The sequence below is a fragment of the Microplitis mediator genome, chromosome 2 (assembly GCF_029852145.1).
Source record: "Microplitis mediator isolate UGA2020A chromosome 2, iyMicMedi2.1, whole genome shotgun sequence".
Lineage (NCBI taxonomy): Eukaryota > Metazoa > Arthropoda > Insecta > Hymenoptera > Braconidae > Microplitis > Microplitis mediator.
In genome coordinates this window covers 13,517,328-13,544,203 of record NC_079970.1, presented here as the reverse complement: position 1 = coordinate 13,544,203, position 26,876 = coordinate 13,517,328, and the positions used below count along the sequence as shown (strand labels likewise).

Sequence of the window (26,876 nt, the reverse complement as noted above, 5' to 3'; positions counted from 1 at the left end):
TCAGAATCTCGCTTTTTAGGGACAGGCACTACAAATGATTTTTTCTATAATTATGGAAACTTACAAGTAGATAAAGACAAATTAAATAAATAGGTGAATAGATACAACCTAAAAGGTAACATTATTTTATAACATTTAATTGAGAAACCATCAGCGCCAACAGAGCTAGATGTTATTCTCATAATTGACTTTTTAACTGAAACACTATTAATACGCAAGAAATTGAATTGTGATTGTAATTGAGATGTAAACTGATTAGATAAATCTAAATTATCACTATTTATGTCACCAGTTTCAGCACAATTTATATAGTAGTCATTCATTTCATCTATATTAAGATTCAATAAGTGTTCACTTTCATGTGTCTTTATCAAAGCAAGTTCTCTGAAGTCATTCCATAATGATCGCGAATTCTTTTCAGTCATGAATCTATTTTCAAGATAATTTTTTTTTCCAACAGTAATACGCTTTTTGATTAATTTTCGCACATTAGAGTACTCAGCATATGCAAACCCAGTCCTTTTGTAAATTCTGTATAATTTGCCACGCCTTCGCTGAAAATCTTTAATTTCGTTTGTAATCCAGGGTGCAGATTTACGCTTCACCAACTTAGATTTAAGTGGTGCAACATTATCTAAAATATTATTCATCGATGTGTGAAGATATTCATTTACAGCATCAACTGAATCCAAGTTATCATTAATTGAAATATTAATTGAATTATCATTACACATTCTTTCTAAAATATTAATGTCAACATAGTTCCAGTTTCTATATTGTATGACTCGTGGACAGTGTTTAGGTACTTGATAATTATATCTAATAGAGATTAAATCATGTCCAGATAAAAATGGCTCCAATGATTGTTTGGAAGATATAATTTTAACAGGATCACTAATCATGCAAACATCTAGCCACGTATGCGTCGTAGAAGTATGATGAGTTGGCAGATAAGGTACAAAGTGCAATCCAAAATTATCACAAAATCGTCGTAATTCTCGAGATTTATAATCATTTACACATAAATTAGCATTAAAATCTCCTACTAAAATTACGTCTTTATAGTGTGGCATAATATCTTCCAAATCTGACTCAAGCACATCTAAGTGTCCAGTGTTTGGTGGCCGATAACAGCTCCAATTAAAATTTTGTGTCGGACAGCTGACCATATCTCGATGAATAAATACTCAGGATGCTTCGGTAGTAAGTTTCCAGATGACAAAATATAACGTGAAGACAACGTATTTTTAACATATATTGCAACACCACCTCCGATTCGCCCCCTATCATTTCTATACAACACATATGACGGTAGACGAAATTGTAGATCTGTGGCATTATCAGTCAGCCAAGTTTCTGAAATTTCAATTACATCAAAGGAATGCACTCGAAAAAATTCTTTAAATTCTGCAAAATGGCTATGTAGTGATTGCGCATTAAGATGGCATAGATGTAATTCTTTAGAAACTGAGGTAGATAATGGCAAAACATTTGGCAAAGTTGGTGACACTGGAACTGCAACAAGTCAAGCAAGAAGACGACTAATTTCACCTATACCAGTCGAAGGCAAAACTCGGATAGGCTCTTGATCATCAGCAATTCTTACAAATACTGCAGAGTTAGCAAACCACAAATTTCTCGATGCAAGTCTGGGAAATTTTTTCTTAATTTCCATACGAAGTTTATAAAGTGCAGAGGGATATCGACGGTGTATATAAATCTTATTTTTTTGGTAGTTCGAGGTTAGGCATAAGAAGATCAGCAGTAGTCGCTTGCTTAGTATTTCTAATGCCAGAGATAAATTCGTCGACTTGATGTTTCGAATTCAGCTTCACTATGATATCCCTTGGCCGTTGAGCATTTGCACGCCTTATGTTTGATTTACCCATTCGCACAGTAGATCTAATTTGTTGTTCAGTGATTGTCAACTTCAAAGTATTTGAGAGACCTAAAACAACTTCACTTAGTTTTTCATTGTTTCTCTCAGGAAAGCCAGATATGACAAATTGATCTTCAAGCGCTAGCGTCTCCAGTAGCAAAGTACGTAATTCCAAATTATTACTTGTAATGATTTCAGCTGCCTTCTCAACTTGCTTTAGAACCTGATTAGATCCTGCAGAGTCAGCCTCCTCCAACTTTGAAACACGATTATTAAGATCAACATAATTATTATTTAATGTTTCATAAGAAGCCATTAATTTACCAATCTTTTCATTCACAGACTGTATCGACGAAGCAATATCACCAAGATCATCCAATTTCTCAAGTTTATCCAGACTGTCCAAGTTATCTAATTTATTTAATTTATTAAGATTATCTAACTTGCTTAATTTAGCAAGTTTACTTTCAATATCCTCAGACAATTTAAGATTACAAACAGGATATGTAGTAATAGCATCCTTGGCTTCTGCACGAGTCTTTAAACATAGCCTTACTTTGACACATTGCGAATGAAATCGATGTTTACATCGATCAGACGACTGTACCATCTGACTTGACTCATCAATAGCTGCACAGCAGATACCACACCACATGTCGATAATTATTAGAGTACCAGAATTAGACTGCAGATGACAGCAACACTGCCGGTATAAAACCAATAATTTTGCTAACCTCAAAATCACACCAAAATGTTATTAAATAATTATTAATAATATATTACGGCAATATCCAATAAAACTTATTATCACCAAATAAAAAGTAAAAATTTCGAATTAAATTCCGATCAAGGTTGGGAAAAACTAGAACTGTATAGCACCAAATAACTCAATATAAAAATGACAACAAAAAACGCAGCCGCTTAGCTAGCGGATGGCGTATATGGGATGGGAGAAAACACTTGATAAGGTTTGCGAGTATTATTGGTTTGAGGGAATGACGAAGTATGTTCGTAAATTCGTAGACAACTGTTTTGCTTGCAAACTTTCCAAGTCAAGCTCAGGTAAAACTCAAGTTAAGCTTCATCCCATACCCAAGACCAGCATACCCTGGCATACTGTGCATATAGACATAACAGGTAAACTGAGTGGTAAAAGCGATTCGAAAGAATATGTTATTGTCATGATAGATGCCTTTACTTAATTTGTTTTATTACATCATACTCGAAATATAGACACGGCAAATACTATCAAAGCTTTAAATCGCGCTGTATCCTTGTTTGGTCCACCTACTCGTGTAATAGCAGATCAAGGTAGATGTTTTACCGGCAAAGAGTTCCAAGATTTTTGTACCTCTCAAAATATTAAATTACACTTAATAGCAACGGGGGCTAGTAGGGCAAATGGTCAGGATGAACGAGTAATGAGTACTCTTAAAAATATGTTTACTACAGTTGAAACAAACGGGCGCTCATGGCAGGCGGCAATAGATGAGGTTCAATTAGCGATGAATTGCACTACCAATCGTGTCACCAAAGCTAGTTCACTAGAATTGTTAATTGGTAGAGTAGCGCGACCGTTTGGGTTAATAGTCGATGATAATGAAAAAGAAGTCGATATCTCTGATGTAATACAAGATGCGATTGAAAATATAGAAAAGAATGCTAAATATGATAAGTCTAGATTTGATAAGAATAAAGCAAAGGTAATTAGATTCAAGTTAGGTGATTTTGTTTTAATTAAAAACGAAGAAAGAAATCAAACTAAGCTTGATCCAAAGTTCAGAGGTCCATTCGTGGAAGTAGAAGTTCTCGATAATGATCGGTATACTTTAAAATCTTTAAGCTGTAATAGAACTTACAAATATAGTCATGAGAACTTAAGAAAAATGCCGGAAAGTCATATTCCTAGCGAGTTGGATGGTTCAGATGGAAGTGTTGATGAAAGAGACTGAGGCAGAGTCTTGAGCCACCAGGGAAAAGGTCAAGCACTAATGATAGAAAAAAGATCGCACTACTTGCACCAGGATGTAGGTCGTAACTGCAAACCGGGAGTGGTTTGATCAGGGGGCGATGGGCATCTGGTGAAGTGGCAGGGGTCTGAAGTTTTTGAGAAGTCGCACCATACGTATCATACAGTGGCTGTTGATAGTACGGCGGGGGCTTGGATAAAAGATTGCATAGTTGTGGCTATGGGAATATTGGACAGAAAAGATCGCACTACTTGCACCAGGTTGTAGGTCGTAACTGCAAACCTGGAGTGGTTTGATCAGGGGGCGATGGGCAACTGGTGAGGTGGCGGGGGTCTGGAATTTCTAGAAGTCGCACTACACGTATCATACTGTGGCAGTTGATAGTGTGGCGAGGGCTTGAAAAAGTGTACCTAGTTATGACAACTATGGTAGTATTGGACTGCACGTGGCATGCAGGGGTCATTGAGTGTGAGGATCTATGGTGGACGAAAATACGAACATGGTGAAACGACTGCTCAAGGGAATTATGAAAGGCATACTTAAGAGATCGTATAGTAAAATAAATATAATGTTAATGAAATACTGCTGAAACCTTTTAACACTACTATGGATTTCTGAACTGGACAATGAAAAAAATCTGTAAATTATGTTGCATTGTAAATAGTAGTTAATACAAGGAACTTATATGTGATTCAAAATAAACGTTTTAGATTCACTTGAGGACGCGTGATCGTCAGGATAGCCTTGTCGGAGATGAAAGAATAAAATGGGGTTTTCCAATGGGACGGGAAATTCCTAACAGTCGAGACTAGTTTTTACAGTAACAATTAAATAAAATTTAAGCTCTAGTTGTTTACAACTTAAGTAGATTATGTTTATTACGGAAGGCTTAAGCTCGCTGTGACATCTGTTCACCAAACGTAGCCACGGTCACAGGATGGATATAGTAAGACCCAGAGGACAAGATAGTAAGATAATAAGATTGTTGTCCTTCTTTAAATATTTCTGACTAAAAGGTTTTTTATGAAGAGTACAGAGTTTTTGGACTAGTTGAATCGGTCAGTTCTGATTGAGCATTCGTTGTGCGAGCACAAGTTTTCCTGTTGACCGTGGATTCGTTCTCGAGCCTAGTTTACCGTAGTACTCGTATATTATTTAATCATAGTTTATTATTAATATTATCGGGCAATTGTATACTACGATTAATATCATTTATTATTATTAATTTATAGTTATCATTTTATGTGTAACAAATATTGTGTTAGTTGCAATTCTGTATGTATTAACAATTGTGAGATATTATATTCGTAATACCGTTTGTTTAGTTACTACTATTTATGAATAATACTTTAATAATAAATTATTGTTCTGTGTAATTATTATTCGTTTATATTTGTAATAAAATGCCAGACAAAAATAATAAACCCGATGGTCAGGGTGATGCCCATCATATTACTAGTCTTCCGACATATATATATATATATATATATATATGGGCAGATTCATTAATTCTCGACGAAAGTGTGCGCACTCAGGTCAACGATTTTGAGGCCGATTTTTTCCTCAAAAGTACACCTTAAAAAAAGAAGATCCTGAAAATTTGGACCCGATATAATCAAATCTGGCCGCTGGAGAATTTTTTGAATTTTTAAAAAAGTCGATTTTTCACTGATTTTCGAATATTTGTATCTCAGCTTCTATATAACTTAAAGACTCCTGCCCAACGGCATTTTTCTTAGTAGAATCTCTACTTTTAAGAAAAAAATAAGTATTTGGTCTAAACTCAAATAGGGCTTAGCTGACAGCCTCTAACTAACGAACTGTTTTGGTTAAATTTTACCTATTTGTAAAACACTAGTATACGTACAGTGTTCGAAGTTGAGGATCGACCAGCAGCTAATGTCTTCTATTGGGGTATACTTTAGTAGAATCTATGCAATTTTACTTCATTGCTTTTATTAAATAAAGTTATAGCCATCTGAAACCAATCAAATTTTAAAAAATTGCAGTTTTCAGATGGCTAGAACTTTTTTCTCGGAACTTCGATTTCCTTCAAACTTTCAGGAAAGTTGCTTTATTATGTTCCTAAAAAGCCCTGAAAATCGGGGCTAGGGAATCGAGCTTGTATTCAAGTTATGAATTTTTTAATATTGCCAAAATTGCGTTGTTGAATATAATATTTGCTGATAATTTCTTACATATCTATCGAATTATTCATATCTTATAGACAAGTGAACTATTAATATTCTCTGTCCATAGATATAGCTGCTGTCAGTAACCATTTGAGTAACGTCTCAAGTAAACATTTTACCCTCAAAAGCGCTATCGTTCTTATATTGTTTGAATTTGTTTCAAACGTCGCGCTCGGGCTACTCTGTTACTCAATTTATCCGCTTCGTGGCGTGGCTGACCAATATAACACTTATCCATTGTTTCAAGTTTTGATAGTTTAAACACTCCAAATTAAACACATAAAAATTTCTAAATACTGTAGACCTTTATACCTAGAGAACTTCAACGTAGATTCCAATGCTTTCATGAGCGTATGATAACATTGGTACCTCAGTCACGCCACGAAGCGGATAAATTGAGTAACAGAGTAGCCCGAGCGCGACTTTTGAAACAAATTCAAACAATATAAGAACGATAGCGCTTTTGAGGGTAAAATGTTTACTAGTGTTTTACAAATAGGTAAAATTTAACCAAAACAGTTCGTTAGTTAGAGGCTGTCAGCTAAGCCCTATTTGAGTTTAGACCAAATACTTATTTTTTTCTTAAAAGTAGAGATTCTACTAAGAAAAATGCCGTTGGGCAGGAGTCTTTAAGTTATATAGAAGCTGAGATACAAATATTCGAAAATCAGTGAAAAATCGACTTTTTTAAAAATTCAAAAAATTCTCCAGCGGCCAGATTTGATTATATCGGGTCCAAATTTTCAGGATCTTCTTTTTTTAAGGTGTACTTTTGAGGAAAAAATCGGCCTCAAAATCGTTGACCTGAGTGCGCACACTTTCGTCGAGAATTAATGGATCTGCCCATATATATATATATATATATATAGGAAGCTTGTAGAATAAGAGACTTGTATAGGTGATATATATATATATATATATATATATATATATATATATATATATATATATATATCACCTATACAAGTCTCTTATTCTACAAGCTTCCTATACTCTCAGGATCTCTAAATATTCCTTGTGACCAGGATCGGGTATTCCCCGCCCTGTAGAAGAGCTAGTCACAAAACAGTTGATTTTATCAACTGAATCTAATCTTGGCTTCCTGGCCAGGGGGTCACACCCTGGACTGGGGGTCTCAGTTATAAAATTTTTATACGCGGCTATATAGTTTAGAAAATTAATCAAGTGAGTCGTGCCAAAAAAATTTAGAGAGCTGCATTGTTGCTGTTCATTTCCTGGGGTTTTCAGCGCCAAGAGTCGTGTTTCTACGCTGCTCTTTCTGCCTTCACGTGTGACTGCTGGTCCTTTCTCCGTAATTCCGAATCCTACACCTCTATGATGGAACGAGTACCTCGACACAGCGTAAGTGGTTTAAAAAACCCATTAAAATATCTCTTGGTCTTTTCTCGCGCGTAAACTAACTGCTAGACTTAAATAATTAATTTGTTTTAATAAATTTAATTGAAGTACTGATTCGGGGAAAATTCTTTATGTCAAATTTTGGGGAATTTGGTTAAATAAAATTCTACCTTTATTATAAATCAAAATTTGAATTCGTTATTGAAGTTTATCAGCGAATACCTCTTTCCTTTTTGTCTTTCTTAAATTACAGGACACATTTAGGATACGAGGCGAATTCGTCTTTAATTTTAATTTAATAAACCTGGCTGTCCAGCCTATTAGTAACTTTGGACCCTGGTATTTGGGGCTGATGAGCTAGCTACGAAGACCACTGTAATAACATCACTTGAACTTGAAAAGGAAAAAAGTAACAAGAAATTATTTTTGAATAAATTTTATTGGAATAATTAAAGGTACTAAGCCAATATAGTAGTTTAAGCCATAAATTTATAATAGTTGCCTTTGGTATATATAAAAAAAATAAAAGCAAATACAAATACAAATTAAATGATTAAAATCCAAATCAATTAAAATTTTAAGTTTTACAAAAAACTAAAGTTTTTTAGCCGTGAAGACCAACAGAACTGGCCAAGGCAACAATGATTAAACATATGACAAGGCAAATGAGTAAATAAGAACGTTTTATAGAGTATTAATAAAGTATTAATAAAGTAGCTTGAAGATCCTGACGATTGGTTTCTACTAAGACTTTTATTTCTTTTAACAGCCTTTCTAATTCTAACTGCCTTGCTTTTTCGGTATTCAAATAGCGGTATTCAAATTGCGCCAATATTCGAACAGTTTTGACAGAAACAAAAATTTATCGGATTTTTTCAGTCAAAAAAAAAGAACGTGAAAATTTTTCCAACTTTGTGATGAAATTCCCTGTTATTTCCAGGTTTTCCAGAAATGTGGCCACCATGAAAATTTACTTCTGGTCATGCTGAATTAAAAACAGTTAAAATTACTAATACAGTGCTCCCTCTCTATAATTCCCAACTCAGGGCTAAAATTCTAAGAATTTTTTCTTAGAGAGGGACCCCACTTTTTCTTAACAGTAATAAACAGAGAAATGCGTGCGCAGTCATTATGAACGTACGCAAATATACACTTATCCAAAAAATTAAAGGAACAAGAAAATTTTATAAATTTTTTAGTGATTTTTGGAAGGCTGTATTTTCGTGAAAAATGATCGTATCGAAAAAATAAAAAAAGCAAATTAAAGCTTGAAATCTCTAGTTTTATGATCTTTCAGCAAAATATTTTTTTGAGCCACGGTTTTTGCGGAATCGGAAGAAAAAGGTCGAGACAAAATTTTTCTAAATTTTTTGGTTTCGTTTTTTAGGTCTACGGGGCCGGGAAAAATTTTTTCAAAAAAACGAATTCATGGTTTGTTTAGGAAATTTATTCAGCTACAATTTGGTCTTTTTGTTTCTCTGTACGACAATTTGCTGCTGAGATATCAGCCTTCAAATGAAAAAGGATCCTTTTGTCTTTGATTATTGATATCTCAGCAAGAAATGGTCACACAGTAATTTTAAGGGCAGTTTAATAAACTTGAATAAATCCCCTACAAGCTCCATTTTTGATTTTTTAAAAAAAAAAATTTTTTTTCATCCTTGATATCCATTTGAAAAACCTTTAAAAAATGGCCATTTTCTGGTTTTTTAGTCTACTCATCGCTACTCTGCAAATATTGATAAAAAAAATAATGTTGCCAGGTAATTTTACAGCTTAATGTACCCCCAAAAACCCTGGAAATTTTCAGATTGATCCATTGAACCGTTTGTCCGGTCCGATTGCTCAAAGTTTTACAAAACAATTAAAGGAACAAGTTTTGTTCCTTAATTTGTGTAATCATTACTAAAATGAAAAAATTAAATTTTTTTTTGGATTTTCTTTCATTTTTGCGTTAGTTATTCAGTAAATGTAAGGTAAAGAGGAAAAAAAAAAAAATTTTTTTCCAAAAAACGAGACCAAACAAGAATTTTTTCCAATTTTTTTTTTGTTTTATTCGGGGGGTTATTTTTTTTTCGTTTTTCGAAAAAAAAATTTTTCTTTTTTCTTTACCTTACATTTACTGAATAACTAACGCAAAAATGAAAAAAAATCCGAAAAAAATTGATTTTTTCATTTCGATAACGATTACATAGATTAAGGAACAAAACTTGTTCCTTTAATTGTTTTGTAAAACTTTGAGCAATCGGACCGGACAAACGGTTCATTGGATCAATCTGAAAATTTCCAGGGTTTTCGGGAGTACATTAAGCTGTAAAATTACCTGGCAACATTATTTTTTTTATCAATATTTGCAGAGTAGCGATGAGTAGACTTAAAAACCAGAAAATGGCCATTTTTTAAAGGTTTTTCAAATGGATATCAAGGATGAAAAAAAATTTTTTTTTGAACAAATCAAAAATGGAGCTTGTAGGGGATTTATTCAAGTTTATTAAACTGCCCTTTAAATTACTGTGTGACCATTTCTTGCTGAGATATCAATAATCAAAGACAAAAGGATCCTTTTTCATTTGAAGGCTGATATCTCAGCAGCGAGTTGTCGTACAGAGAAACAAAAAAAAGCAAATTGTAGCTGAATAAATTTCTTAAACAAGCCATGAATTCGTTTTTTTTTGAAAAAATTTTTCCCGGCCCCGTAGACGTAAAAAACGAAACCAAAAAATTTAGAAAAATTTTGTCTCGACCTTTTTCTTCTGATTCCGCAAAAACCGTGGCTCAAAAAAATATTTTGCTGAAAGATCTTAAAACTAGAGATTTGAACCTTCAATTTGCTTGTTTTATTTTTTCGATACGATCATTTTTCACGAAAATACAGCCTTCCAAAAATCACTAAAAAATTTATAAAATTTTCTTGTTCCTTTATTTTTTTGATAAGTGTATGTCACTCACAAAAATTCGTCAGGAAATGTCTTTTATACTCCTCTATACTTAGAAATTTTTTGAAGTGGTGGAACAATTAAAAAAAAATTTTAAATTCATTTTTTTCTTAAAATCTTGCGTTTTAACAAACTTATATAAAATTCCCAATACGTATAAAATTTTTTTTACCAAAAATATATCTTTGCAAAAGATGAACATACAGATTCAGTAGCCTAAAGTCATTAGAATGGTTATTAATGATTCAAAAGACACTTAAAGGTAATACTTATATATTTTTTCATACTATTGGGAAACATTTAAAATTTTGATACAGAAAAAATAAAAATTATAATCAAAATAATAATTAGATTATTTATTTATTTATTTGTACTAAAAAAAATATACACTGGTCACAGAAATTAAGGGATAGAAAAAAAATCCGAAATTTTTAGGTGATTTTCAACATGCTGTAACTCGGTGAAAAATGGTCGTATAAAAAAACTAAAAAAGCAAATTGTAGCCTCAAGTTTCTAGTTTTCAGATCTGGACCTCAAAATTTTTTATCATGTACGGTTCCGGAGTGATCATAAGAAAACCAACGAAAAAAAAATTTTCAAAATTTTTGCTGGTCTTTCAATACCTCTATGGGCGACAATAAATTTTTTTGAATAATCCGACTGTCTGACTTTTCTCGGAAATTTTATGCCCTTTAATTTAGTGGGCTCAAAAAGTCTCTACGACGATTTGGCGCCGAGTTATCATTGATCAAAGCAAAAAAGTCCATTTTGGCTTTGATAATCAATAACTCCGGATGTATTGGTCGTACAGAGAATGGAAGCAGGGTTTTGAAAACTGAAAAACATTCTCTATAAGGCAAAATTAGTGGCATTTGATAGAAAAATTTTTTTTAAAGCGATATTGTTTGGTAAAAAACAGGTCAAAATTCACAAATTTAAGGATATTCGGAAATCTTGCTATAACTTTGGATATAACGGATGAACAAAGGATATCTTCGACTTTTTTTCTACCTCAAAGTGTCCTGAAAAAATCCTGAAAATTTCAAATCGCTGCGATTTTTCTTTCTTAGTGCCCCGAAGCTTTAAATTTATCGATTTTGTCAAAAATCACCATAATTGGTAGTTTCTCGGTTTTCGTTCATTTTTTCGATTTGAAAATGGTTTTCTTACCGATAATCTTCATTTCTGTGATCAAAAAGATCGATTATCGAAAAAAATTGAAAAAAAAAAATTTTGAAAAAAATTTTTTTTTTTTCAAAATTTTTTTTTTCAAAAAATTTTTTTTTTTAAATTTTTTTATTTTGTTGTATCTGCAATGATTTATCATTGTCAAAAAAAATTCCCAAAATTTTTTTTACCGCCGGCATTAAAGTTACCCAAAGCGTATGTTTGTTAAGTTGACATTTAAAGCAGATGCAGTTACAGCGGTAAAAAAAATTTGAGGAATTTTTTTTGACAATGATAAATCATTGCGGATACAACAAAAAAAAAAATTTGAAAAAAAAAAAAGTTTATGAAAAAAAAAATTTTGAAAAAAAAAAAATTTTTTTTCAAAATTTTTTTTTTTTCAATTTTTTTCGATAATCGATCTTTTTGATCAAAGAAATGAAGATTATCGGTAAAAAAAACCATTTTCAAATCGAAAAAATGAACAAAAACCGAGAAACTACCAATTATGGTGATTTTTGACAAAATCGATAAATTTAAAGCTTCGGGGCACTAAGAAAGAAAAATCGCAGCGATTTGAAATTTTTAGGATTTTTTCAGGACACTTTGAGGTTGAAAAAAAAGTCGAAGATATCCTTTGTTCATCCGTTATATCCAAAGTTATAGCAAGATTTCCGAATATCCTTAAATTTGTGAATTTTGACCTGTTTTTTACCAAACAATATCGCTTTAAAAAAAATTTTTCTATCAAATGCCACTAATTTTGCCTTATAGAGAATGTTTTTCAGTTTTCAAAACCCTGCTTCCATTCTCTGTACGACCAATACATCCGGAGTTATTGATTATCAAAGCCAAAATGGACTTTTTTGCTTTGATCAATGATAACTCGGCGCCAAATCGTCGTAGAGACTTTTTGAGCCCACTAAATTAAAGGGCATAAAATTTCCGAGAAAAGTCAGACAGTCGGATTATTCAAAAAAATTTATTGTCGCCCATAGAGGTATTGAAAGACCAGCAAAAATTTTGAAAATTTTTTTTTCGTTGGTTTTCTTATGATTACTCCGGAACCGTACATGATAAAAAATTTTGAGGTCCAGATCTGAAAACTAGAAACGTGAGGCTACAATTTGCTTTTTTTAGTTTTTTTATACGACCATTTTTCACCGAGTTACAGCATGTTGAAAATCACCTAAAAATTTCGGATTTTTTTTCTATCCCTTAATTTCTGTGACCAGTGTAAGTTTCCCCTATAAAAAAAATTCGTTCCAACAAGATTCCAAAAAAGTTTCGCATGTGGAACTTTTAAACATGAGACAAATTAGAATTTCGAATGGATCTTTTTTGGAACGTCAGTCATTTTGATAGTAAAAAAAAGTTTTTATGAGCGAATTTAGAGTCAAAAAAGGACGTTCGTGGAAATACTTGGAATTGTTTATGGCCGTTTTTTTTGTTCTATAAAAAATTGAAAAGTAGTGATTTTTGAACTATTTTGGCATGTTTCTAGAATATCTTTATTCTACAAACGATGCGAAAGAAGTGATTTTGGAAAGTTTTTGAAACGCCATTTTTAGTCAATAAAAAAATCAACAGTGGTGATTCTGGAAATTTTTTGGAATGTTTTTAGAACGTCTATTTTAGTTCTATAATAGGTTGCAAAGTAACGATTTTTAGACCATTTTTAAATGTTTTTGGAACGACTTTTTTAGCTTCTGAAAAAGAACAAAAGTGGTCATCATGGAGCTCTTTTGGAATGTCCATATAAAATATCAAACAAATTTCATGAACGTCTTTTTTTTACTCTAAATTCACTCATAAAAACATTTTTTTACCATAAAAATTAATTACGTTTCAAAAAAAGGGTTGCGTAACAGTTCAACCGCGACAAAATAACCGCGACAAAATAACCGCGACAAAATAACCGACGATAAAATAACCGAATGACAAAATAACCGAACGACAAAATAACCGCCCTTTTATCACGGTTTTTGTGTGTTATGTCGCCGGTTGTTTTGTCATTCGGTTATTTTGTCATTTGGTTATTTTGTCGTCGGTTATTTTGTCACGGTTATTTTGTCGTGGTTATTTTGTCTGCGGTTATTTAAGCGTGACACCGTATACACAGTGGTCAAGCCACCGTGGAATCACCGCGTAATCACAGTGGTAAAATGGATCGTGTTTCCACCGTGATTCAAATTTGCGAGGGCGAGCTAAAAATTGAGGTGAATTATTTTCATTCGACACCAAATCGACCCCCTAAGTATGATAGACCAGTCATTTTACTCCTAGGCTACCTAAAACTCGATGCCATGTGAAATTTTTTTTTTTCAAAAATTTCTAAAAATAAAAAGAAATGAAAAAATCGAAAATGTACAAAAATCGGTGAATTGCGATTTTTGTTATTAGCAAAAAACTCCAAAAAAAAAATTTCGCTCACTTAAAATTATATTTTAAACCGATTAAATGAATTAAAAAAAAATATATGAATGGCTGATATTGTAAAAAAAATATCAGAGATAATATTTAAAAAAAAACATTTGCCCTAAATGCCTTTGTTTATTTATTAAAAATGTTTTTAGGTATTATTTATTAATGCTAAGCTGAAACTTTTACCGACATAGACTATGACGTCAAAGTGGCGCTGCTTTCGCACGGGGGGCGTGGCTTAGATTCAAATCGCTTAAAACTCCAACACTTAATTTAAAAAATTAAAATTTCTTTTCTTAACTTTTAAACAATAATAAATAAATATTAATAAGTTTAAATGAGTAAATAAATAAATAATTGGATGTATTATATATAATATATGATATATTTCATTAATTTACTTATCTTGAGCCATGAAAATGATAAATTTTAAGTTGAAATAATATTTAAAATTTTAAGTATATAATAAGTACTGAAATATTTTAAAATCATTTTTTTTAATTAAATAAAAATATTATTTATTATATTAATGATAATAAATCTTTTTTAGAAATTAAAATTTATCATTTTCATGGCTCAAGATAAGTAAATTAATGAAATATATCATATATTATATATAATACATCCAATTATTTATTTATTTACTCATTTAAACTTATTAATATTTATTTATTATTGTTTAAAAGTTAAGAAAAGAAATTTTAATTTTTTAAATTAAGTGTTGGAGTTTTAAGCGATTTGAATCTAAGCCACGCCCCCCGTGCGAAAGCAGCGCCACTTTGACGTCATAGTCTATGTCGGTAAAAGTTTCAGCTTAGCATTAATAAATAATACCTAAAAACATTTTTAATAAATAAACAAAGGCATTTAGGGCAAATGTTTTTTTTTAAATATTATCTCTGATATTTTTTTTACAATATCAGCCATTCATATATTTTTTTTTAATTCATTTAATCGGTTTAAAATATAATTTTAAGTGAGCGAAATTTTTTTTTTGGAGTTTTTTGCTAATAACAAAAATCGCAATTCACCGATTTTTGTACATTTTCGATTTTTTCATTTCTTTTTATTTTTAGAAATTTTTGAAAAAAAAAAATTTCACATGGCATCGAGTTTTAGGTAGCCTAGGAGTAAAATGACTGGTCTATGAGTCAAAAAAGCCACGGGGGCTGAATTCCCATATTAATCCGGCTATACCCTTTACGATTTTATCGTCGTAATGTTTCTTATTGATTATTGTAGTGGTGGACTATACCTATAAAATCATAATTTTTACGATAAGGCATTGGAAGTTTTATTTAAGAAATAATACTTTAGACAAATACCGCAAAGACTTAAGCTTTTTAGTATAAATTACGATGTGAGCAGCGTAAAATTTAATGCAATAAAAATTTTAAATAAAAGTATAAAATAATAATCACTCGAGTGTTAGATTCGAACACGAGACCTTTCGAGTCTTAGTCCTGTCGCCACTATTCTTATGGCCGTATGCAAAATCAGGTCGATAAGATTTTTCAACGAGTATTTATGAAATAAATACTCGTTGCGCTGTGGATGCGCACGCAATTTTTAGCCAAACGGACCTGGCAAAAAGTTTGTATTTTTTAAGACGCTATATCTTAATAAATAATAGAGATAGACTAAAGATGATTCAGGCATTACTCCTGTATTTTAATGCAAAAAGCTATTTTTGTCATTATTTAAGAGCTATCAATTATAGTTTTCTTGTAATTTAAGTTTAAACAATTAAATTGTTTATAACAAAAAACTAGACCACCGTGGAACTTTTTAATTATCAAAATCGGTTTCCTCGCATCAAATTTCATAAACACTCGTTGAAAAATCTTATCGACCTGATTTTGCACACAGCCATAAGAATAGCGGCGAAAGGACTATCTCGGTACTTTTTAATACACAGTCATAAGTCACAAGAACGCCTCTTAAGGTAGGCACAGTTACTAGTTAAAAATTACGACGCAAAATCGTCATTTTTATAACGTACATCGTATTACAACAGAGACTGTAATATTTATTTTATTCAAAAGTAAATAGAAAGATAAACATAGGAATAGATATAGTTTTTAAATTGTAATTTTTATTCTATTCTTTTTGCAATGTTAACATTGTAAGTTTTGAAAAAAATTTTTAATCCAAAAAGTCTTTGTTAAAATAACGATGTTAAATAGTTAAAAATGTAACCTACATAGTAAATTTTAAAATAAGACATTTGAAAATTGATGCTAATGAAAGTATAGTCCACTATTATGATGTTAACACCGTAAATTTTTGTGGAATTTTCTTTCCGTGAACAGTTTTCTTAATTTTTCTCAGATATTTGATATTTTGACTGTGTGTGAGTGTGTGTTTGTATGTATTGATGTAAACTCTCGATATTTTTGCACACCTCAAGCGCGAAAGCGCTAAGGGTGCTTTATGACTGCTCTAAATTTTTTAATGCATTAACCGATTGAGATGTTTTTTGCGACAATCGAAAGAATTTGTTGGCCGTCAACTTTCCTGAAAATTTCAGATCAATCGATTCAATGGACTCGAAGATATAGAAGAAATACGAAAAAAAATAATTTTTTTTATTTTTGGAAATTTTCAAAAAACGGCTCCATTGATCGATTTCAAAATCTTGTCAGCTCTAAAACTCAATAAAACGCGTCGATTGCCGTCTCAACCATCTCGAACGGTTAATTCGTTAGAGAGATATCGTTCGAGAAAGAAATGATAAAAATCAGTTTTTTTAAATTATCTTTGAAGTGACTAATCTGATCAACTTCTACATCTAAACAACTCTAGAACTCAATAAAGCACATCGATTGGCACATTAAACGTCAAAATCGGTTGGTTAGTTCAAAAGATATGGGCGTTGAAATATTTGAAAAATAACATTTTATGTCACTGTTCCCCGATAAATCAGCATATAATGTGCTAAAATATGTTCAAAATCATGCAAAATTTTCGACACTATGGTCTCTTTCGATCACCTTACAAAGAAATATTACTTGTTCTTCAGTTCATATCATACTATCAACAAAAAATTTTAAAAACACCTTTTTTAATATGGGTCATTCCATGCCAAATCACCTGATTTTAAAAATCATATTTTTTGATCCGGTTAAATTTTTTATATGTTTTTGTACATATAAAAAGACACCTAATCCTAAATTATGAGCCCTTAATCTTAAAGATATGAATTTTTGAAAATCGCGAAAAAATAACGATGAGGTAATTTTCAGAAATTCATAAATCCTGATTAAATTATCGTAATTTAATTTCAACGGTGGCTATTTTCTTCACGTTTAAATGTAGCTATCGAAAAAAAAATTACAAAAAAAAAAATTTTTTCTTTTTCCCCGTTTTTTCTTACATTTTAACTCAAATTTTGACTTTTTTTTAATTGAATTAAAAATCTTTATTGATACGTTGCGACAAAAAAATAGAAAATGAACAAATTTTTGTCGCGACACATCATTAAAGATTTTCAATTTATATAATTAGCACAGTAGGAAAATATTGTTTGTTTATATTTGCATTGAAATTTTGGTGAAAAATTAAAAAGTCTTAAAAAAACTCGAATTTTTTATTAAAAAAATGGCAAAAAGTTGCTTAAAAAATCGAAGATATTTGAATCCCACTTTGACAAAGGGCTTAAAAAAAATTTTTTACAGTCTAGTAAAACATATATTTTCTTCAAGAAAAAACGGGGAAAAAGAAAAAAATGTTTTTTTTGTAATTTTTTTTTCGATATCTACATTTAAACGTGAAGAAAATAGCCACTGTTGAAATTAAATTACGATAATTTAATCAGGAGTTATGAATTTCTGAAAATTACCTCATCGTTATTTTTTCGCGATTTTCAAAAATTCATATCTTTAAGATTAAGGGCTCATAATTTAGGATTAGGTGTCTTTTTATATGTACAAAAACATATAAAAAATTCAACCGGATCAAAAAATATGATTTTTAAAATCAGGTGATTTGGCATGGAATGACCCATATGTTTTTCAGATATTTTATATACTAACGCTTCAATCTGAGTCAAAACTAATTTAAATCTTAATTTTGATCACTTACATTGATTTCTGCATGAACACATTTATTTTATTGAACATAATTGGGAATAAAAAATGAAAAAAAAAATGTTTATTAATAATTTCCGATTCACAAATTCTTTCAGACTTTAACATAAAACGTAACTTGTTTGAGCTTGAAAAATTCATAAAAAAAAACAATTACATGCAAGAGTATTTTCGAGCTCGACGAGCTCGAAAATGTATTTTCCCTAGTGTTTTCGAGCTCAAGTAGATTATTGAGCTCGATAACCGCGGGGTGTTTTGAGGCTGGCCCGCCGGACCAACCGATGGACAGATTTTTTTTTTTAGTTCTTTATTAATTTCTCAGAAATGACTTGCACGATCAACTCCAAAATCTTATCAGCTCTAGAATTCAATAAAACGCGTCGATTGCCGCCTCAATCATTATCATCGGCTAATTAAGAACGCTTGTTTATTAAGTATCTACGATGTCTTGAATTTTTCAAGTTCAATATAAAACGTACCGTTTTCAAGTTTGAAAACACCATTGTAATCAGAGGTATTGCCAAGTTAAAAATATTAAAAATTGTGTTTCTGAGCTCTTTGAGCTCGAAAACAGCGAGAATTTCTGGGGTTGGCCCGCAGAGTCAACCGATGTATAAATTTTTTTTTTAATTCAATTGAATTGCCGAAATTCGGTACTAGTTTTTAGATAAAAACTTTTTAATTGGCATTAATCAATTATATTAGACCAGTTTAACTAATTTTCGGTAAGAGGAAACAAAGCTCTGTAGTACTGGATGTTTTTTTTTTTGTTTTAATTGAAAAATGCTGGTTTTCAAAAAATAAAAAATAAAAATAGTATATTTACCCTCTCCTTCCGTAGGATGTAACGTTTGTGTAGTTCTTTCGGTGAAACTGGCAGTAACAATTGGACATAAAATTAAAATTATCCAAATTAAACCAAACCAAGAAAACGTTCCACCTTCAAAACTCCATCGCACGACACTCGCAGCACTTTTTGCTATTCCACACCGATACATAGGTTTCATAAAACACTGACGATTAAGCAGTGTCACTTCATCACTTCGCCAATCAGTGTTAACTCGAGATTTATCATTCATACTTGATTTATTCTTCTGAATAATAAATGTGACACTTTCAGATTCATTGCATAGGCGATCGCATAATTGACATTGATCAGTAAAAGTAGTTGACAATTCTAGATGGACCAAGCAATTTGGACAGCCTAACATGATCTCTGTTTTGTCTTTTTCTTTTTTTTTACTCATAACGGAAGACTTCATTGGGACAAGAGAGTTGTTTTTCTCAGCTCTTGTAGAATATGTCATTTACTCTAAAATATTTTCAAATTGAAGTATAATTGACAAATTTGTCTTCATCGTTTTATTGTTTGGAGACTCATCGACATTTTGAATTATATTGAGTTGGTCTAAATTACATTCAAGTATGAACCTTGAAACAAAGAAAATTTTCATGATACGTTTCCTTAATTAAAGCAATGCTTCAAGTATCATGGGTTAACGAAGTTTTCTTGTAAACCACTTTGCCACCAATATGTTTTTGATTAGAGTCATGTTAATTGAATTTATAATCTTCAATAAAAAGCGAAATTCTATTGATTTTTTCCCCAATTCAAAATCACGAATTTCTTATAGATGTTGAATCGAAATTGATTGTGTCATGGAAGTGATTTCATAATTTCTTAGTTGATTAAATATTCGAGGTTTCAGACATTTTTACTTGGATCGCACTTGATTAGTTCTTTTACGTTTAGAAATGTTCACTCTCTGAAAATAAAAAAAAAAAAAAGATAAAATGAAATACATAAACATACTAGACGAAAGTATTCAAAATACTGATTTGCACGGGATTATCTGATATTTTATGTTATAAAAATTCAATTATTTATTGCAAATGAATGTAGCAGTACAGATCGATTAGTTTTTTATCGCAAAGTTCTCAATTGAGTAAGCGATTCAGAGGCGTAGAAATTGTGCAGTACCTTTCGGGTTCACTGAAAGGACAGTTCACGCAGGACTAACACGGCGACGCAAGTCTATAGTCGAGGGTGCGGATCGCAACAGGGCACCAATCCAGTTGTTTTGGTCTTTCGTGGGAATGGAGTGAAATTACCCTGCTTAAAAAATCTTATAGATTTTCATAAATTTCCATAGAGATTTTATAAGAATGAATGAGTTGTATGAGAAGTTCTACAGTTAAGTATAGGGCTTTATACATACAGCCATAAGAATCTATCAGATTTTTTAAGCAGGGTAATCAGGAGCTCGCTCTTAAATGCAAGAATGTCGAGGGGCGTTATGTCTTGTTCGGGCTCAGCTCGAGATCCCAAGTAATCTGGCGCCTACGTAAGGTTGCACAGACATTTTAATTAGAATTACTGACAAGCAAGTGAAAAAATTGACTCGTAGCTGATACAATCAACATGGATTGAGGCAGAGCAAAATCGTTTTATAGACTTTCAAAAAGCAACAAATACTCTACAAATGAAAACTGTTTTTAAAATGATAGCTGAAAATCCGGCTAAGTTATAGCGATTAAAAAAAAAAAGTAACTCAATTTATGCTTTTTAAATGGAAAAAATTTTTAATGATAAAGTAAGTACTTAAAATTTATGTTAAGCGCTCAAACTTGGAAGTAATTTTATTTGTTATAAAACTAACCGTGAAAGTTAGATTTTCAAGCTATACTTTATTTGAGTAAAGTATGTGGTACTCGACCAACTATAGTTTAGTCACTTTTTCTCGCATACGTTAGGATAAGTCAGTGGCCGTTCTCTTGATGCTTTAAGATAGGAGCGAATTTTGTCATTCTGTGGACGAAATCGGTATCAACTTCAAGGCATGAAATCTATCATTTCTAGATTTTATAGTAACTTCGTTTCAAAATAGAAGTAAGATCAGCAATGACTTGAGGTACTAGCACTGCTGCCAGAACGCAGACGAAAAATTCCCCTTCCCAAGCATCGTTTGAGCTGTACGTGATGCTAAAGTGTTGCTTGGGAAAGGGAACTTTTCGTCCGTTTTCTGACAGCAATGGGTACTAGTGGCGCTGCCTTATAACTAAAGAGTTTAGAAGATACTAGCGGCAAACTTTTGAATAGAGAAAAAAATTGAACAATAATGAAAAACATTATTAATCAAAAATGAATAATTAATTAGTAACTCATTGAAAAACAAATAATTAATTACTAGTTGTATGGCTTTAATATTTGTTTAGTGTCAGATATCTCATACTAGTTTTTCGGCTGAAAAGGAGTGTCCGTATACATTTTGCTGGCCCCGGCTGTTTCCAACGGTTTCTTACGTCTTTTGGACCGGGGATCACGAAAATCTTGTCCATTTTGTTCAAAAGTGGTGTAAAAAATTATTAATAACAATGTAATTATTTAAATTAAAATAACTCCCGAACCGCTGATTTGATGAGAAATCCTAATTAAGAAATCTAATTTGAAAAATATAAATTATTTAATATTATATCATATCATAAAAAAGTTTGGTAAATCCAAAAGTGCACGACTCTTAATGTTCATTTGCAAAAAAAAAAAAAGAGAAAAATGTACGATAAAAGTTTCATACGCCATTTTAGCTTTTGAAAAGTAGTGCCTAAAAGCTAAAAGGGCGCATAAAAAAAAGTTCAAGTTTTAATACAAAATACTGACAAATAGTTTCACAAGACAAGTTAAATGAAAGAAACAGTATCCTACACTTTTTTTTTTCAAAATGTAATAAAAGTAAAATAATTTTAAAAAAACAATATCAAATGTTTAATTAAATGAAAATTTTCATAACGATTATAAAAAATAAAAATTTACTGATTTTTTCTTTAATTATTGTGTTGGATTATGGATCCACCATAAATCAGAATAATTTGAAAAAAAAAAACAACAGATATGGAGAGTGAGGGTATGGGAGTCGTACCTAAATGAACCGATTACATATTTCTCCAAATTTTTTTGATTTTTCAGTTTAGTATAAGAATTTCAAAATAATTTTATAAACTCTAATAACCAATTTCATAACAAAAAATATTAATACAATCACGCGTACTTTGAGATTTTTCTAACCATATTTTTAATTTTGATATTAAAAGAACGTATTAGTTAGAATACATCTTTTTGACTGCAGCATTTTTTTTTTCATTTTTAGACTTCAACTAAGCTTTTTAATAAATTTTTCAGAAGAAAAATTTATACGCTCTTTTAGCTTTTGGTCACAAAATTTTCAAATTCCTAAAGCTAAAAGGGTGCATAATTAAAGACATACACCCTTTTAGCTTTGGGAAAGAAATGTTTGATTTCCAAGCGTAGAAAGTGTTTACTAATGAATTGGCGATGAAAAAAAAATTTATGCGCCCTTTTTGCTTTGCAAAGCTAGAGTCCTTAAAAGTTATAATCGATTTTCCAGACCAGCATGCATTTAGTTGCTAATTTGTTGCTGACTCTTATCGTATTGTCTTGAATGCTGATTGGAGAGCAATAAAGTAATACGCATCTCTGACTTTATTTAGGTGCCCGTTAGGCTGGCAGGTTCCTTAAGAGTCATAATCGATTTTCCAGGCAAGCATGCATTGAATTGATGTTTTGTTGCAGACCCCAATCGTAGTGATCAGTCTGATCGTGAAAATAAACAAACTCAGATGCATTGCTAAGATTCCCTGAGTACCGGATAAGCTGGCAAGGTCCTTAAAAATTATATTCAATTTTCCAGGCCAACTTGTTTGTAGTTGCTGACTACTATCACGTATAAAAAAGTCACATGCATTACTAAGCTTCACTAAATGCCCATTAAGCAAGCAGCGTCCTTAAATGTCATAATTAAATTTCCAGGCCAGTATGTATTTTGTTGCTAGGTCTCTGAGTATCTCTGATTCTATTCGTAACCAACAACAAAATTCATAACTGCATTTTGTTTATAAAAACCGAGTGTTAAGGTACCAGGCACATTGATCATTAGTTACCGGTGACTACGTTCAGCGGATTTCAATTAGTCAATACTTTTTCCACGCAGTTATTTAGCATTAAATAAGCAACAAATTTTGACCAATTAGTTGTCTCATTTAACACTGATTCTGTGATTTCACTGCTCATGATAAAGATAGCAGTAACTTGATTTTTGTGGAATCGGTTCGAACAGCAAAATCGGGTTTAGCAGCAACTAATGGCAACTATCTAGCAATAAATTCACATGCTTATTTCGCTCGTTTTTGTTGACTGATCAATACCAGCTTAATGGAGCTTCCCATTTTTATATAGTGGAAACCTAAACATGCAAACATGCAAATAACCTTCTCAATAAGACAATTTATAGATAAATTGAGAAAAATATAGATAGCCCGAACTGGGAATCGAACCCAGACCAATTCGGTAACGCGCCGAGTGCTCTACCAGTTGAGCTATCCGGCCCTATACTATATTCCGTTCAATTTGATCTATAACTTATTGAGCCACACCGTCCTTCTTACGGTAATACACCATTTTTATATAGTGGAAACCTAAACATGCAAACATGCAAATAACCTTCTCAATAAGACAATTTATAGATAAATTGAGAAAAATATAGATAGCCCGAACTGGGAATCGAACCCAGACCAATTCGGTAACGCGCCGAGTGCTCTACCAGTTGAGCTATCCGGCCCTATACTATATTCCGTTCAATTTGATCTATAACTTATTGAGCCACACCGTCCTTCTTACGGTAATACACCATTTTATATAGTGGAAACCTAAACATGCAAACCTCTCAATAAGACGGTGACACGCGTTAATATCTCCGGACAAAATATCCCCGACAAAATATCCACGACAAAATATCCCCCGACATAATATCCACGCGACAAAATATCCCCGCGACAAAATATCTCCAGACAAAATATCTCAGGATAAAATATCTTCATGACAAAATATATGTTGACAAAATATCCCTATCGTTAAATAATCGATGAAGAAATTTGTGAAAAAAGGGCATAATTTTATTACAAGTGGATGCGTTTAGATATTTTTGTATTTACACACACACAAAATACTTGAAAAAAAGGCACGTCCTATTGCACGTATGTGTGTTCATATATTTTTGTGATTACACACACCCAAAACCTCTGAAAAAAGGGCACAATTTTATTGCAAACGGATGCATTCAGATATTTATGTATTTACACACACACAAAATGCTTGAAAAAAAGGACACATACTATTGCATGTATGTATGTTAATATATTTTTGTGATTACACACACCCAAAACCTCTGAAAAAAGGGCACAATTTTATTGCAAACGGATGCATTCAGATATTTATGTATTTACACACACACAAAATGCTTGAAAAAAAGGACACGTACTATTGCATGTATGTATGTTAATATATTTTTGTGATTACACACACCCAAAACCTCTGAAAAAAGGGCACAATTTTATTGCAAACGGATGCATTCAGATATTTATGTATTTACACACACACAAAATGCTTGAAAAAAAGAACACGTACTATTGCATGTATGTGTGTTAATATATTTTTGTAATTACACTTACCCAAAACCTCTGAAAAAAGAGCACAATTTTATTGCAAACGGATGCATTCAGATATTTATGATTAATATTAAATTTGACTAAAACTATTGATGAAAAGTGACCTTAAATAGTTGGTAATTACTAATAGTTGATAATAGATTATATTACTTACAGTAATTAAATTAATCAATAAGTTTAGGTTTTTTTGTATTTCAATTCAATTATTTTTATTAATGTTAGTAAAGAAGTTCAATATAATCTTTAACGTTTTATACTTATTTCTTTCTTATTATTTTAAATTGCTTTTATTAAAAATTTTGGTCAACGTAAATATTCGTGGATATTTTGTCTACATATAATTTGTCATGAAGATATTTTATCCTGAGATATTTTGACTGGAGATATTTTGTCGCGGGGATATTTTGTCGCGTGGATATTATGTCGGGGGATATTTTGTCGTGGATATTTTGTCGGGGATATTTTGTCCGGGGATATTAACGCAGGTAACCCAATAAGACAATTTAAATCTGAGAACGTTGTAATGACAATTTTATATCTTAACGTTTATATTCTTCTCATGATTGTTCATGTTTTTCAAATTCATTTTTAACATTCAATTTTGGAATAAAAGTAAGAAATCTACTTATTTATTCTAAGCAAATTCCAACAATACTAATTTCATTAATTTCAAACTATCGATCTTTTTAGAGTATGAAATTTCAAAAATACCTTCAATTAAAACTAATCTTGTACGATGGACCTGAAAATCAGATCGTTTTTTGCGGAACGAAAATAAAGAAAAAGAAATGAAAAGTAAAAAACCTACTGGATCTAGATTGCTCAAATGTTTCACTCGTCAGCCCCTTAAGTTGCCTTTAGAGTCAAATTACATTAATTATTTTCATTTTGATAGCCTGAAAAACGTTTCGATCTTCAATTACAGCTTATACGAACTTATTGTTCAAAAAAATGTTTTTTGAATAACAGTAGTCAAATAATATTTCTTTGATGGTCATAAATTTTTTTCGTAACAAGCTATAATTAATCCGACGTATTTAATAAGAAGGTCAGAGTACTATTCATCGATACTTAACCTTATGAACATGAAAGCAATCGCTTAAAATTAATTTTAATAGCCAATTATATCCCTGCTTGACAAGGGCGTCAACAACATGTCTCTTACTACAATGGCCTGCCAAAGCTAAGTGATTTGGAATTGGAAATATATGGATAGGATCAAATTTGTTTCAGTTTTTTTAGAAAAAATTTTCAATTTTCGTAACGATGCAGTTTTAAATTCGAGTCAATATATACATTGCATAAATATACACTGAGAAAAGAGTATGACTTTTTTTAAAGAGTATGACTTTATGGAAAAGTATGACTTTTTTAAAGAGTAGACATTCTTGCGCTGTTACCATTTTATCACGAATTGGAATATTCGAATCAAATATCTGAAGAAAAATTATTCAAAGAAGCACATGAAGATGAAATAAAATCTAGTAATATATTGTTTGAACAGAGTAAAAACTACCAGGCTATTACTAAATTAATTTTATAAAATAACGTCTCAATGCCGTAACTATTTCATAAATAAACTGTTGTATGACAGTTATAAATTGATTGGGTTACGAGACATACTTCGACCTAATATTGGTTATTAAATCGTGCTTAAAAAGTAACAAAAACTACGATGGCAATGCGTTGAAAATGCTGCATTTACACAGTATGACTACCGCATTTCTATATAAACTGCGGAAACCGCAAAGATTACATAATAATGATAGATAAATAGTTTAGCTACTGAAACAGTTTCTTTTTACCTTAAGCTATTTTTTATTATAATTGAATGTTTTAATATATTTTTATTTATATCTGAGCATTATTTATAACTTCCCACTAAGAAAATCAATGATTTTCCAAAAATTCGGGAAGTTATTGTTTTTACCCCGATTTGTGAAAATCGAGTTTTTATCAGATGACGGCATTTCAAGGTCACAGGAAACTATTCTAACTATTTTTGGAATGATTTTCGAGTGTGTGTGTGTGTGTGTGTGTGTGTGTGTGTGTGTGTGTGTGTGTGTGTGTGTGTGTGTGTAAACTCTTCATAACTTTTAACTAATGAACCGATTTGGATGGTTAAGGCGGCAATCGAAAGACAGGGTTAACCGATAGACAGATTTTTCAATTTCCCGCTAAGAAAATCGATGATTTTCAAAAATTTCGGGAAGTTATTGTTTTATTTTCATTTGGGTTAGGATAGATTTGCACCGAGAAAAAACAATTTATACACACGCGAATCTTACTTAGTTTTATTTTATATTATTTAAGGTTAAAAAATTTTTGAATTTCTTAAATTT

At 31.3% G+C, this 26,876-nt stretch overlaps 1 protein-coding gene across 1 annotated transcript in view; it reads right to left on the bottom strand.

Moving 5' to 3' along the window:
* The window catches only part of LOC130663847 (insulin-like receptor), a 135,803-nt gene that overhangs the window by 84,803 nt on the left and 24,124 nt on the right, over positions 1–26,876 (bottom strand). Inside the window, exon 2 of the mRNA XM_057463354.1 lies at positions 18,842–19,781. Coding sequence (XP_057319337.1) covers positions 18,842–19,322 — 481 coding nt within the window. The 5' untranslated portion in view covers positions 19,323–19,781. The remainder of the gene's footprint in view (positions 1–18,841; positions 19,782–26,876) is intronic.